Source organism: Carica papaya, chromosome 5 (assembly GCF_054855325.1).
Source record: "Carica papaya isolate Zhongbai chromosome 5, ASM5485532v1, whole genome shotgun sequence".
NCBI lineage: Eukaryota > Viridiplantae > Streptophyta > Magnoliopsida > Brassicales > Caricaceae > Carica > Carica papaya.
Genome location: NC_142313.1, coordinates 5409449 through 5424635, shown reverse-complemented (window position 1 = coordinate 5424635; position 15187 = coordinate 5409449). Strand labels below are relative to the sequence as shown.

Below are 15187 nucleotides of genomic sequence, written 5' to 3'. Positions count from 1 at the left end.
CGAAAAGTTCTGGAACAAAGAAGAGGAGTTAATGCTTCTCTCTGTCTTTCCCCTTCTTATTTATACACGTGTGTTTATAATAGAATTACACAACATTAGTTAAACCTATTTTAGAGTTAACTAACTAACAATAGTTAATTATGGGCTGGTTGTGAATTAATCAAATTTACCAGATTAACATACTAACTAAAAAGCAGTTTGACTAAGTAAGTCTCAACAGCACTAATTAATACAAACTATTATAGAAGAGCTGCTTGAAATGTTGTAGTGGGCAGTTGCTTTCTCAACCAATCACACGGGAACATTCACACAGGACTTTACAGTCATTGCAGGCATATTTAAAATTTTCAAAGCATCATTGGTAAGAATGGGTTGGGCCTCTGACTTTTCTCATTATTCACTTTTAACTTCTCTGCAGGAGTGTGTGGGGGGGGGGGGGGGGGGGGGGGATTAGTAACATGAGCTGATAGTAGAGTAGGAAGGTATTTAAATGTACGTAGAGCATTCTGTTTGGATCACCCACTTCTAACAAAAAGTGCAATAAACAGGAAGGAGTGCTAATCTCCACTTGTGCCTCGTATTATGCCGAATACACGGTTCATCATCGTTTTTGTTTTATTCCGAATTTCTCTTTTGCTCTCGTCTTTTCCGCAGATCTTCTATTTGTAGTTGCTTTTTGTGGCATTTGACCTTTGGATGTGATACAATTTGGTATCTGTGAAATAACTAGCTGTGCATATTCTAATTTCCTTCTCCTTCACAAAAATCTGTTGCTGCCCACTTAAAACGAACCTTTTTCTTTTTCTATCTCAACTCTTGATACAATGAATCAGAAATGGATCGCCCCTGTTTCCCATTATCTTTAAAATAAACCCTACAATCTGTACGGATGTAGTGAACATGATGTGATTGCATTGTATGCGAACAAGAGGGATTCGGTCAGTTTGCTTTGAGAATCTTGTCAAACCAATGTTGTTATACCCTTATTCTAATGTCAAATTAGTTTAGCGGTTTCATAGACCATGTACCCTGATGAATTCACTTTTGGGTAATACCGAAGGTAATAATTCCATGTGTTTTGTTTTTTTTTTTTTTCTTGTCTTGTCATTTTTATAATAAAATAATGAGTTTTACGGTAGACTCTTGAATGACTGAAATATATTATTATTTGAAGTAGTTTTTGTTGATATATTGTTAAAATGGGAATGGAAGTTTGGAGTAGGCAAAATAGGTACGGTGATGATGAGGGCCTTGACTGCAATAGTTTGAAGTGGTGGGGAGGGTCAGAATTGAGCTGGTTCCAAAAGGTGATTTCAAGATTTGTCTACCACAATGCTGGTGTGATTGATGATTGATTTGCTCAGAATTATTCTGAATTTCTATACTAGTGCATTCCAAGAGAGTGGGGCTCAATGATTTTACACACACTTGTTTTCAAAATATATTCTAATACTTTTGAACAGTAATTCCAAGTACTTCTACTTGTAATCTACACTTTTTTTTTTTTTTTTTTTTTTTTTTTTTTTGGTTTCGGGGTTAAGTGATATGTATTTGGAGGCTTGGGAATATAAATTACAAAAAAGAAAAGGTTTTTGAAGCCATTAGGCTCTTTAATTTATTCCCAAATTTCTTTCATTTTATATATATGATTCCCTCCAACACTAACATGAAATTACAGTTTCACCAAAATAATTTATTATAACTTCAAAAAAAAAAAAATTACTATATACATTTTCTTTTATTTTTAATAAAAATTTATATAATAGTAATTTAATTTGAACTCATAATTTTTTATAAATATTACGTATTCAATTAAGTAGTAGTAGTTAATTTTTTATTTTTTATTTAAATTATTGAATATATAATATATATTATTTTGTTTGTTTTAATTTATGCTGTATAGTTTAGATGAATTGTTTACATAGCTCAACAACAATTATCTTTCGTGTAATTTAAATAGTTCTGTCATTGACCTTTTTATATTTGACATTTTAGTTCATAGATTTTTAAAAAATAATTAACCATTGATTTCTGAAGCTGGAGCAATGTGCTAGTGCTGCCACTAGTTTGATTTTGATGCCAAAGTCTTATATGCCAGCTTCCTTTATTTCTTGTATTTGCTAAAATACATACGGTATATACATATATATATATATATATATGCACACACACACACGCACACACACGCACAGCTATTATCAGACATGTAAGAACACAGATACTGAAAGCTTGAAAAACCCTACATTTATTCATTTTTTACAAGTCAAACATGAGCATGAGAAACATAAATGAGTCTGCTTCTTCTTCTTCTTCTTCTTCTTCTCTTCTTTTTTTTTTTTTTCTCTGAAAAATAGAATCTTTATTACAAAATAAAACACACATAAAAAGGAAAGATACGAGAGTCCAGAGTTCAAAAGATAGAGCCACTCTGCTTTGCGGGAAGTTTTTCTTCTTATTCTTCTTCTTCTTCTTCTTCTTCTTTGAGAAAACTTTCTCAAACGGTGGCATTCTTTTGGAGCCAATTGCTGAATGCATCAAGAGTTTTTATATCAGGTCGATAATATTTCTGCGTATAGTTAAGAAAAGTCTCCCAGTTAAAATCTGGATATACTCTTGGATTTTCAGCTGTAACCAAGCTCAGCGGTGGTGTCACCACCTTGTTTGCTCTTGGATTCGCAAAGAACCCAATAGATTTCCTCACACACCGACTGTTCACGACTGCTCTGTGTAAGCAACTCTTGTATATATCATTTGATAGAGCCTGCATTTACAGACATACATACATCAATATTATAATAATGAATTAAGAGGTATTTTTTTTCTTTAAAATAGATAATGTTTTACCATGAAGGTGTCGCCAATATTTATGACAAAAGAATTTGGAATGGGGCGAACGTTCTGCCATTTTCCATCGTAGAGAACTTCAAGGCCGCCGATTTGGTCCTGATGGAGGATTGTTATGGAGGTTGGATCACAATGAGGCCCAGTTCCTAGGGTTAAATTTGGCGTCTGGCATGGTGGGTAGTAATTCAATCTAACCAGAGACTCATGATCTGAATAAAATTCCTTCAAGAACTCCTTCCCAATGCCTAGACTCATCCCTAACACCTCCAATATCGCAACCAGCAGTTCCCCCATTTCGTCACAGTATTCTTGGTACACCTTTCTAATTTACTCACGAATCATAGTTAAGTCAAGAAATGAAGATAAATACCTTATAATATATTGTATATATATGTACGTACGTACGTACGTTTGTACGTTATTGAAAAATATGATCACTTTAAACGATTATGATTTGAGAAATATACCGATATTGATAATGTTGTAAAACTAGATATTGTTCGAAAAATTATTTTTTCAAATTCAAATATATATTCCATTTGGGAAAGAAAACATTAATTCTCCACCAATGCCAGCATATGTTATATCCATATGAAGCACCACATCGTAATATTAGATGCATGCATGATTATAGTAAAGGAGTTATTGAATTATTTCATCTGTCTTGTTTTTGTCGTGACAATAATTAATTCTATTTGTTTGCATCCTTGAATATTAATTCATTAATTAATTAGGTTGCTGTTTAAATATTTTAATTATATTATTATTTGTGCGTATTAACTGTTTCGTAAAATATTTTTATTTTTTATTAAAGAAAAAGATTTTGGTTAAAAACTAAATGGAGATCCTTTCTTCTTACCCGAATTCTGTGAAATCTTCACCGAGTGTATCTGCGATATACTTTTGGACAATGTTGGTTTTTTCAGGATCGCCGGAATATGTAAACGTAAAAGTCTCCTTCCATGGAAGATTACTGTTGAATCTACCAGTATAACTACTTGTATATCCAAGGCTTTCTCCCACCTTTCTCTGCGCCCTTTGCTTCTCCTTCAGCTTCATCCCAAAGAACAAGTCCATGTACTTCTCGGCTTTCGCCACAATCTCCCGCTTCACCCCATGGTTGACCACCACAAAGAATCCATGCTTCTTGCATGCTTCATTCAGAAGCTTCGAAGCTCTGGAAATGGCCGCCTCGTCTTCAGAAAAGAAGTCTGCGAGGTCGATCACAGGAACGTCGAGCTCCGGTGGGTCTGGGCTTGGCTGATCCTCGTCCGGCCATATGAATTCGGAGGGTATATTGGATTCTGATTGGATCACCGACGCGTCGAAAACTATTGAATAACCTTCCCCATATTTTGATCTCGTGTTGGTTTCTGCATGAACCGGAAGAATCTGAGCAGGAGACATTGTTTCTGTTGAAATATTTGGCGATGATGGTCAAGTCTTTGAGTTGAATTAAAAGAAGAGAGGTTAATGTATATATACACACACAGAGAAGGAGCTGCCCCTGTATATTATATATAGAGAGAGAGATATACATGTATATTGATATGGGTTTAGTGGAGGCATATTTTTAAAATAGTATAAAATCAACATTTTTATGAGAATATACAAAAAATCTATAGATTAGATGAAATGTATTATCCAATCTGAATCCATAATCTCATTAAAAAAAGAAAAATTATCATAAGACATTTATGTGTTGATGATTTGGGTTTAATTTTGTATCTATCCTGTTTCAAGAATAAAGATAAGATTAATGAAATTAATTTTAAAAAATGTCCTTAAAATTATTTTTCAAGAAGATAATTTATATATATATGTATATAAATAAAATAATTGGCTTAAAAATGCTAATAATAGTAAAAAGTTATTGTGGTTAAACTTCATATATTTAAATAATTAAGTCTCAGTTGTTAACTAATAATAATATTAAGTAATATTTTAAGGAAAGTATATACAAAATCCACATATATATATATATATATATAAGTTTGAATCATAAAAAATAGGATTTGGATATTGAATCTCACGAAAGAGTAAAAAAATAATAAGGTAATCTTATCTTTGATAATATGAGTTTGATTTTGAATGTATTCTATTTTAAGAGTAAAGATAAGACTAACTAAATTAATTTTAAAAAATGTATTTAAAATTATTTTTCAAAAATATAAAATAATTGGCTTGAAAATACTATAATTAATTAAGGAAACGTACATCATAAAGTGCCAAAAGTGTTCATCGGGGAGGTCGAAGAACAAATTTATGGGAATCTAATTGATTTCACCCTTGCGTCATACCTGTCTCTAATTGTATATATATATATATATATATATATATTTTTTTTTTTTTTTTTTTTGCTCCATGTGTGTGTGTATATATATATATATATATATGTAGACACACACACACACACACACACACAGAGGAGTTGTAAACAAGTGCATATATAAACACACATGTACATACACAGCTGTTTGTAAACAAGTGCTTGAGTTAAGTGCATCTTTTGTTTTGTGTTTTGTCTTGAAATAAGACAAATTAGAACAATACATACAAGTAAGACAAGGCTGTACTGAAAAAATGTTTCTTGGATAACTCTAAATCAAAAAATTAATTCTGATTATAATTAGTCGGATTTTTTCTTCTTTAATTCAAAGGAATATATATATATATATATCGATGCTCATAACAATTTTTTTTAATATTAAATTAATTTTAATATGTTTCTATTGAATAAATAAATTGTCTAAAATTAATTTATATTTTTATGTAGTTAATTTAACGTAATTATTTTTTTTTACTGATTTTTAATTAAAAAAAAAAAGAAGAAGAAAGCTGGTTTTTTTTATTTATATAAAAAAGGAGACTTTTAAGTTGTTGGGTTGACTTTGCGTGTGTGTATCCCACGATATAGCTCTTTATGTGTTCTAAACATTGTTTCTCAAAAGTCAAACCAACAACTTTGGTTCTCTCTTTTCAATCCCTTGTGTGTATTTACATATATATATATATATATATGTATATATAGTCAGCCATTTGTTTTTGTAGTTGAATGATGGTGAACACCATTATTGCTTTCGTGCAGTATAAAATCTCATCTTGATGATGAACAGTACAAGGTATAAGCATACGTACATACATCTATAAAAACACACACGCATATATATATATATATATAAAGCCTTGAAGGGAGAGAGCATAATTATAATTATCAACTTTGCATTAGACACAAATTAACGAAAGCTCCATGGACCAGGTCTCCAACTTTTTTCTTTTTTTTTTTTTTTTCCCACGTAGAAGAAAGTAATTGGTCAAATAGGAAAAAATAAAACAACTCTAAAACTGGTGCGACCACATTATTATTATTATTATAATATAAGAAAACAGAAAGAGGTAATATATATATATTTTTATATATAAATTTATAATTATGCTGATTCACAAGATAAAAACACAATGTTGGCGTCACTGATGAGCTATGGCAACAGGAGAGAGTAGTATGATGTGACATTGGTTGGCCATAACTACTTTAAAATATACAAATGCACTACGTAATGAAAGGGACAATACCGACCACTAAAATATCATCCAGTATGTTTCAAAACCTCAAATACCTGAAAAACATTCGGCACCATATAACTAACTACATACGCATCACCATCTCTCCCCAAATCTCCCCACCCGGCATTGATTCCTTTAGAGGCCACCCTACTAGCAACCAAATGTATTTGGTAACTTAGTGCATGTGATCCCCACTTCAAAATAAGAGACGAAACCAAACCAAATTGAATTTCATTATAGCAAGCAAGCAAACAAAATATATATATATATATTTCATAACAACTAATAAGTTGGCTTTATTAATCAAAACGGGCTTGTTAAAATAAAAGCAAACACACTTGTTGAGAATGGCATATAAAATAAGCAACAAACTAGAAATCTTAATTGGAGATATTCTACGATAAAACCCAGTTGCTTGTTATTTACCGAGGAGCCCATACAGCCCCAAGATAATTTAGAAGAAAGAAAAAAAAAAAAAAAAAAAAAACCTTTGAATACATATCGCAAAGCCCGCTCTAGGAACTCTACATACTCAATTATTTACTACATAATTACATCTGATATACCCAAAATTTAAGTACTATCTAACCCGGAATATAGGGTTCAAAAAGAGCTGCACAAGGATTAGGGTTATACTGCATAATTTCGGCAGCACGTTCAAACTCCTCCCTCAGAACTTTTATGCTGAATTTGTCTACCACTCGACCCAGGTCATGACTTATCTCAAATGGATCCTCTATGCATATTAAATGTCGATCATTTCCGATCCTCCTTGTCCAGTCCTTTTCTCGCTTGCTGAAAAAGTAAGCAATTAGACATGTTTTTCATTTAAAAAAAAAAAAAAAAAAAAAAAAAAAAAAACTTTTAAGACCCCTATCACATAAGCCCGAAGCAAATACATGGAGATAGGTTACTACTAGAAGCAGCATCTTGTGAAGCAAACCAACTAGAACAAAGACCAATCACACATATCAAATATTTGATAAACTTATAAATTCTATTATTCATCAATCAATCTTACTAATGAACAAAATCCTCTATAGCATCCAAACAAGTATAAATCCTTCAATTATGCAAATGGAAACTCACCTGATTATGCTTCCTGTTCGGACAGATATGACTGAATTTGCATAATCATGACAATATGCCCAATAATTAAAAAAACCCCATACCAACTGAGCAATAGTTTCCTTATTATGGGATCCAAAATTTTGAAGCTTTTCAACTTGGTCGAAAAAAGCACATTCAACATCTTCTATGGTAACAGAGTAAGTTACCTCCATACCCTGAAATATAATTGGTATGCACAGATTAGAGAGACGAAGAAAAACACCTCAAATACCATCCGACTACACAACGACAGCAAACACTTTTCAGATGATATAATCCACATACACTGTACCCAAAAGAAACATGACAAAAGTACATTGGTCCACATCAAATACACAGCAATGCATTTTAGTCGCACATTAGACAAAATCAAAAATCATGTTTTCCTCGAGAGTTTATTGTTTTAGCTACACAATCAATATAGAATAGTACTCGAGTAAAAATGGAAAGATTAGTGAGCAAGCAAACCTTAGATGTACTTGAGCTAGAAAAGCTGAACCTGATCTGTAATCTATCACATGTTTTGGTCAATCAAAGCAGCATTCAGGGAGAACAGGAGAAAAAAATGAAAATTTAAATAAAATCGACAGGAATGGTACTGTTATTATCCACTATAGTAAAATTATTAAGGTTTGCAGATGGAAGCATGAGCAAGAAATATTATTTCTTACAGAGAGTTTGTTAGCTCCATACAGAATCTCCTGCAGACAGTTTTTTTTAATTTATCTGATCTACGGCAGACTGTCCAACTTTCTGTCCTTATTATTACAGTTACTCTATATTAGATGTATGAATTGGTTTAATCAATTACGGAAGTTACCTATCCTTTAGGGAGGTTTTTATCTTGTCCTAGAGAAGACAGGTACAGAAGGATCCAGTTACGGTTCCCTAGAGGTTGAAAGCTGTTAGAGATGAACCATATTTTCTCTGGTTTTTTCTTCCCTTAGAAACTTATCGCGAAGGTGACACGTTCCACATATATGTCATACAACAGAACCCAATTATATGTCTGTCAATTAGAACCTAACTGACAACCTAACTGCCTTCTTAGGGATAAAAAAATGCAATAACCAACCCCCACCCCCCCCAAAAAAAACAAAAATTCCGAACACATAGTTTCACTTATTCAAACAAACTTAACATAAGAACCCTCCTTCCATGACAGTTTCCCACACAACTACCACAACTACTTGGTAAAATATGCATCCTTCAAAATGCAGTTAATTCTTCCAAAATTTCCATGAGGTCCTCTAAACTACTTGGTAAATTATGTAAACTTGGTTGACCAAGCAATTCCTGGTTCACCTGCAAGAGGACCTGTTAACAATATTCTCCTCCATGAAAATGTGCGTGTCCTTAAGCACACAATTAGGATAATGCAGCAGCAGCTGACCTACTAATTCCAATGATTCTTCAGCAGGAGATAAGGCATCCCAGCAAATAAGAGCTTCCTGATTGTCTCCATGAGTGCGAAAGTCTGACACTACTTTTGGAGTAAGAACTGGAAGACCCTGATCTAGTAAAGGCGATACAGGTAGAGCTGGTGGTTGTCCATGGAATTTCTTGACAGGAAACATGGAAGAAAGGATGCAGTTTAGAAAATGTAGAGTGTTCCAATCAATAGGCCACCGAGTAAATTTGTTGCATCACCGAGAAATCCCATAATACTAGGAGACATCTTGTATGAGCATTTTGACCCTAAAGAAATCTGGTGATAAGGTTGTAAAAAAAGGAGTACCAAATTCCCGGGATTAAATTGAGATCATGACAGAAAGAATCATAACTAGTCTTCATGACATTCTGAGCTTCTTGCAGTGAATCCTGTAAGTCAAGAATAATCTCATCTCACATTTACAACTCACATATGACATCCAATTGAGAGAAACCACCACAATAGGATAGTAATTCGGAAGGAGGCGGCCATAAACAACCTGAACAGAGTTGTATGGGTAGATGGTAGCCTGTATTATAAATGGACTCAGCCCGAGCTACCGAATCGATCAAATTCTTCGGTCTATCACTGGTTTTCTCATGTTACATCACCACAGTATGGTTGACAGACTTCAGTTTGACTATCATTTGAGGAACGATAGGCAGCAAGAAAATGAGAACTTGACACCACTCAAATGGGACAGTTCCTTTCCAAAGTTACGAGTGAAAGTCATATCCTGATCACTGACAACTGGTTCGAGTAACCAATGCAGTTTGAATACATTATAAAAGGAAATTCTAGCCACAGTAGGAGCTGTATAAGGATGTCCAAGTGGAACAAAATGTGCATACTTAAGAAAAGTGGTCCACCAGAACAATAAAACCATATTTCCATGGGACAAAGGCAAGCATTCCACAAAATCCATTAAAATGTCGGTCCAAATCTGGGTACGAATGGGCAAGGGTTGAAGAAGCCCTGCAGGCTGCAAATGTTCCACCTTTATGCCTTTGGCAAACTGAACAAAAGCAAACAAAAGGTAAAGAAATGGCTACACTGAAAATGGATGCCAAGGCTCCTTACAAGATGAACCAGATTTTCTCTGGGTACTTTCTTCCCTTCAAACTGATGGTGAAGATGAATACTAAGGCTCCTCAAGAAAGAACCTAAATATCTCCTTAAGTCAAGTACTTAAGAAACTTTTAAGACAAACTGTCTGCGTACATATCACATAACATAACCTAATTATATAGGTCTGTAAATTACAGCCTAACTGCCTACTTGGGGATACAAACTATCCTCCCTAACACCAGCAACTGAAATAACATCCACAATCGGTGGTTTGACTTACCCAAACAAACTTAACACAAAAACCCTCCTGCCTATGGCAGATTATTCCACAGAACTATCACACCTACTTACTAGAATACACATCTTTGAAATTACAGTCCATTCTTCCTAAATTTTCCAATGAGAGAATCTCTTAAAAACTAGGTTGACCAATAATAATTTTACTACAGTTCACCTTAAAAGACTCATAACAGCAATTCTGGCAGTGCATTGAGAGGCAAGATTTATCTTCAATGAAGTGTGTATTTGATATCAAATTCAGAAAAGGAAGGGTTCTCTATTAACAAGTCCTATTTAATCGAAGGATTCTCCCTGCACAACAAACCCATGGCAAGATCCACTTTAGGGACCAAACATGTATAGACAATCTTCTAGGTGATAGATTATTTGAGTTTCATTTATTTCTAAAAGTAATCCTTTTCTTCTTTGTTTTCCGTCTTTTAAAAAAGATTTATCCATTTCTTTTCTTTTCCCTGGCATACAATTACAAAGCCAATTGAATTTATTAACTATTGGAGCACATAACAATTCTGAACTTATCAAGCACAAATGTGAAAGAGCTGTAGTAAATATTTGCCGCATTGAAAGTAATTATTAATTCATAGACCAAGGCCTTGTGCTGCAAGTTGCCATCTCCTAGCCTCCCAACAAGGAAGACTCGAATGCAAACCTTGCTGGCTGTGGCCAACTTTACTCCTACCCCCAAAAAAAATTTAGGTCCGTAAGTTCCTTTTTTGAAAAGAAAATTAGTAGTCCTAGTAAACTCACTAAGGCAGGGAAGACATCTACAATGCTCACATACAAAAGCTTCATGTGAGAAGAGAAAAGTAAAACATAAAAAGATTTTTTTAAAATAAAAAACATAAAAAGAAAATTTAAGAATACATACCTGCAAGCATGGAAGGATAGCAGGTTCGCGCTGCTGTAAGAAATGAATGCACATTAAAACATACCTGAAGAGACAATAGAAATTAGGTGACATAGTTTATTATAAAGAGCAAATAAACATCATAGGTCCTACTTAGACTACTTGCCCATTGTAATTTTGAACAAAGCACTAACCACGCACAGGTCCTACTACTATAACCACACCACAGTCAAGCTTCTAATAATGCACCAACCATAGGTCCTACTTAGACTACTTGCCCATTGTAATTTTGAACAAAGCACTAACCATGCACACGATAACCATGCACACGTCCTACTACTATAACCACACCACAATCAAGCTTCTAATAATGCTGCTACTGAGATTACAAGTTGACGTATTAGGTTATAAACATTCTAGCATAGCATTAAAAAGAGCACTTACGCATAGCTGGATAGGGTTCCCTGATAAGTTTCATTAACTCCTCTGGACTTTGCCCAGTGCTTCACAATAAAAGCCAACTGCCTTAATCTTGAATCTATTTGTGCATAATCACGAAGAAGCTTTGTATTTACAACAGCCAAAATGTTGTTTATACATATGTCACATGATAGTTCAGTCACTGGATCCATAAGCTTTACTATAGGGACCCTAGCACGAGTTAATGCCTGTTACATTAGCAAAAGAACATCTAGTTAGATATTGCATGGTATCACTGGGTCATCTTTTCAGTGAACTAAATCCCAAGACGGATTTACCCAACACCTTTCTTCCAGTAAACTAAACCCCAATACAGATTTAATAAGAATGCATATCGGGCTTAAACAAAAATATCGGGAACCATTTGGCACTAATATATCTTTCTTTAAAGTAAATTGCTAATACAGCATTTCTAGCAAATCTGCCAGTCACCTGCACATTCTGGAGATTGTCTGATTTCAAAATATCTGCCAGCTTCAACAATATCTCGGACTTTTTAGTACCTGTGTCCTCAATTGCAAGGCAAACATCAATGTCACTTTTAGAAACTCCAAATGAATTAGCGCATGATCCATAAAGGAATAACCGAGCTTCAGGCCATTCTTCACGAACTAATTTCTCCAACAACTTCAACAATTGCTTTTGCTTTGCTTTTTCTTCCTCCAGAGGCATCAGAGACTCGTAAATTGAAAGAAAATGAGCATTTAGGCTATCTATGTCTCTGCGACATACAATGTACCTTCTTAAGTTTCTCAGCCTTTGGCTAAGCAGACGCTGTCCCCGGCTATCTACTCGGGATTCCTGAAAACAAAACAAAAAGTGAAACCCTCATTTAAACATAAACTTAATCTTTCAGGAGAGATAGATAGAATGCTATCCTTCCAAGTGAAGGTCAATTTCTCAAATACAGTGCCAGTTTCACTTTCACACTCATTATATACATGCAATTACAATAGCATAACCTTTAGTTTCCTCTGATTAATAACCATAGTGCCAAATACCCACCAGTGCATTCTTAGAACTAACCATCCGACAAGTCTTTACCTACCACTTCCGGATTCCCTCGGTATAAACTACTAATCACTAAAGATATGTTTGAACATATTTATAATCATAGATGATGGTATGGTGAGTAGACCTTTTCACGGAAGTTTCGATGCTGCCTCTTCTCATCCCTTCCTTCGGTTTCCCCCTCCAGCAATAAAGAATCAACAAGTTCTTCACCTTCCCGTCTCAACCTCTCCTCCCTCTCGTAACCCTCTCCATCTGCTTCTTCAGGAACCCCAAAGTGCAACTCCAACATTGAATCTTCAACGTCAGATGCTGAAACAGAATGCAGATTGCTCCCGGCAGGCAGACCAGGGTGATTGAACTGTCCACTGAGCCCGACATCATTACCATCTACAATAGATGATCTCCTTAATCTTTCTTCTTCAATGTCGGCCTGAGAACTTCTATTACTCAGTTCACTCATGTCCCCCTTTGCCCTACCCACATTACGGTCCGGTCCCCTCCTCCTGCTATTGTTATCATTAGTCCCAAATTCCCAATGGCCTCCTCTCTGCCTGTTGGAGAATCCAGGAGGTGGCGTGGATTTATAATGCCCACTCTGCTGCAGCTTTCCTCTGCCGCTGCCTCCTCTGCCGCTGCCTCCTCCTCCGACTCCTCCTCTCCGTTCCCGCTCACCAGAATCGAAACTCCAATGCTGAGATGAGTTTGGGCTGGAATTGGAATTCATCAACTGCCGACTCCTCACTTCGTGCTCGAGGTCTTTGACTGAATTGAACTTGGAGTTTTCTGGCAAACTTCCGTTTAGTAATCCATCACGGCTCTGAACACTGTTGTTCGGCAAGGAGCCAAACACAAGCTTGTGCTGTTCCTGCTGCTTGTGCTGGGCTAGGTTGTGAATTCCGTACTTTGCGTTTCCATGAAACCCCAATTTGTGAAGATCCTCGGGCAAGACCCCTTGATTTCCCGGGAATTGGTTCGGGGAGAGATGGTTCCCCGGAAATTGAGGGAACCCTAAGAAACCGGGAGGGAAAGGCGGGGCGAGAGGGTGAGACCAGGGAGGATGGACAACTGGAGAAGGAAGATCGTAACCATTGGCTGGCCACGGTGACGGCGGTAAGGCTATACTGGGGCCAACAGCCGCAACAGCGGGATCGATAACGAGAGATTGTTGATGGAGAGTCTTTGGAGTAATGGGAGTGGACCCACTGGGTAAACTCTGCTGTGAGGTTTGCTGCTGCCGGGGCTTTTGGATGAGAGATAGCAAGAATTCACCGCCGTTAGACTCCAGCGGGGCCGGCGCGTCTTCTCCAGCGCCGGTCATTGGCCCAGGGTTTACTCTTAAGGTTTTAAGTAGAGAGAAGAGGAAGAGTCAGAGCAGAGCAGAGCAGGTTTTGATCTTTCATGTCACCTAATTTACGGTGGCGATTTTAATAAAAATTAAACACTTCTTTAATCAAGAGATAAAAGTAATTCGCTACGACAGGTTTTAGGTGTAAATCTTCACACAATACTTTGCGTACGAGTGTTTTTATACAACATCAAAAGTAATTCCTTAACGGAGAAGTATAAACGCCACAAAGTGTCCTAAGTAGATTAGGAATGATAAGGGTTGAATGAAATTTTTATTGTTCTTACTTTTAGTTGGTTGAATTTTTTTATTGTTTATTTTATTTTTATATTCATGCTTTATGAAATTACAATATTACGTCATTTTCCATCTTATTTTTATTTTTTATTAATAAAATTTAACACAAATATATAATTATTATAATATAAGAACATTAATTCAAAATTTTAGCTAATATAATTATAAAGTCAGAGTTTCTTTTCTCAAGTCCATTTTATATTGTTGCCTCTCCTATATCGATGTTTTATTTTTTTTTAATAATTTCAACGAAGAGTTCAATAATGTTTGTTGTTACTTCTTCGACAAAGACTCAATTTAAGGTTTTTATGATGAACAATAAAACAATTGTTTCGCTTATGTTTTAGACTCATAAATTCTCTAAGTCAAGGCTCTTTAAATATTGTTGTAAATTTCTTACTAGTTGTATGGTCATGGTTTTTTTTATTTTATTGGTTTCTACCATTAATGAAGTTACTCATAAATTTTTTTTTTTTTTTTTACAAAGAAATTAAGTTTTTGGTAGGAAAAAGTACTAATTGGTAGTCATTTTTATTGAAAAAAATGGAACACTTGGCACAACATGGAGTAAAATACCTTGTACATAATATTAAAAGCTTTGATGTGCTTGATATGATTATTCAAGTTTGAGTTGCCAACATAAGGTTCCTTCACATCATCATCGTGAACTTTTTAGGCAAAATAGTAAATTATATGATTACATTTGATGGATCAAGTCGTAACATACCCTTTTTTTTGCAGTTTTAAATAGTTTTTAATTGACCACCTTCTTTTATTAGTAGTGCTATGAGTTAATTTAAGTTATCTCGTAACAAGTTTAATCAAGTCTTAAAATTACGAGATTCGTAAATTAGCTTGTTGTGACCGAAGGTCTTATTTATCTTAT

At 34.8% G+C, this 15187-nt stretch overlaps 2 protein-coding genes across 3 annotated transcripts; both read right to left on the bottom strand.

The window, feature by feature from the left end:
• Window positions 1-2370: 2370 nt before the first annotated feature.
• LOC110819558 (gibberellin 20 oxidase 1-like) lies at window positions 2371-4344 on the bottom strand. The gene is made up of 3 exons (XM_022048803.2): window positions 3704-4344; window positions 2845-3166; window positions 2371-2761 (listed from the first exon to the last, which is right to left on the bottom strand). The coding sequence occupies exons 1-3, from the start codon at window positions 4249-4251 to the stop codon at window positions 2495-2497; spliced, it is 1137 nt and encodes a 378-aa protein (XP_021904495.2). The 5' UTR covers window positions 4252-4344; the 3' UTR covers window positions 2371-2494.
• A 2419-nt stretch (window positions 4345-6763) lies between these two features.
• LOC110819422 (Nucleotidyltransferase family protein) lies at window positions 6764-14128 on the bottom strand. 2 transcript variants are annotated; one of them, XM_022048598.2, is made up of 6 exons: window positions 12784-14125; window positions 12078-12446; window positions 11610-11833; window positions 11187-11250; window positions 7498-7694; window positions 6764-7203 (listed from the first exon to the last, which is right to left on the bottom strand). In XM_022048598.2, the coding sequence occupies exons 1-6, from the start codon at window positions 13975-13977 to the stop codon at window positions 6993-6995; spliced, it is 2259 nt and encodes a 752-aa protein (XP_021904290.2). In that variant the 5' UTR covers window positions 13978-14125; the 3' UTR covers window positions 6764-6992. The 2 variants fall into 2 exon arrangements, with proteins under 2 accessions (XP_021904290.2, XP_021904291.2); XM_022048599.2 differs by lacking the exon at window positions 6764-7203 and having other exon boundaries at window positions 7531-7694; window positions 11187-11219; window positions 12784-14128.
• Between the last annotated feature and the right edge of the window lie 1059 nt (window positions 14129-15187).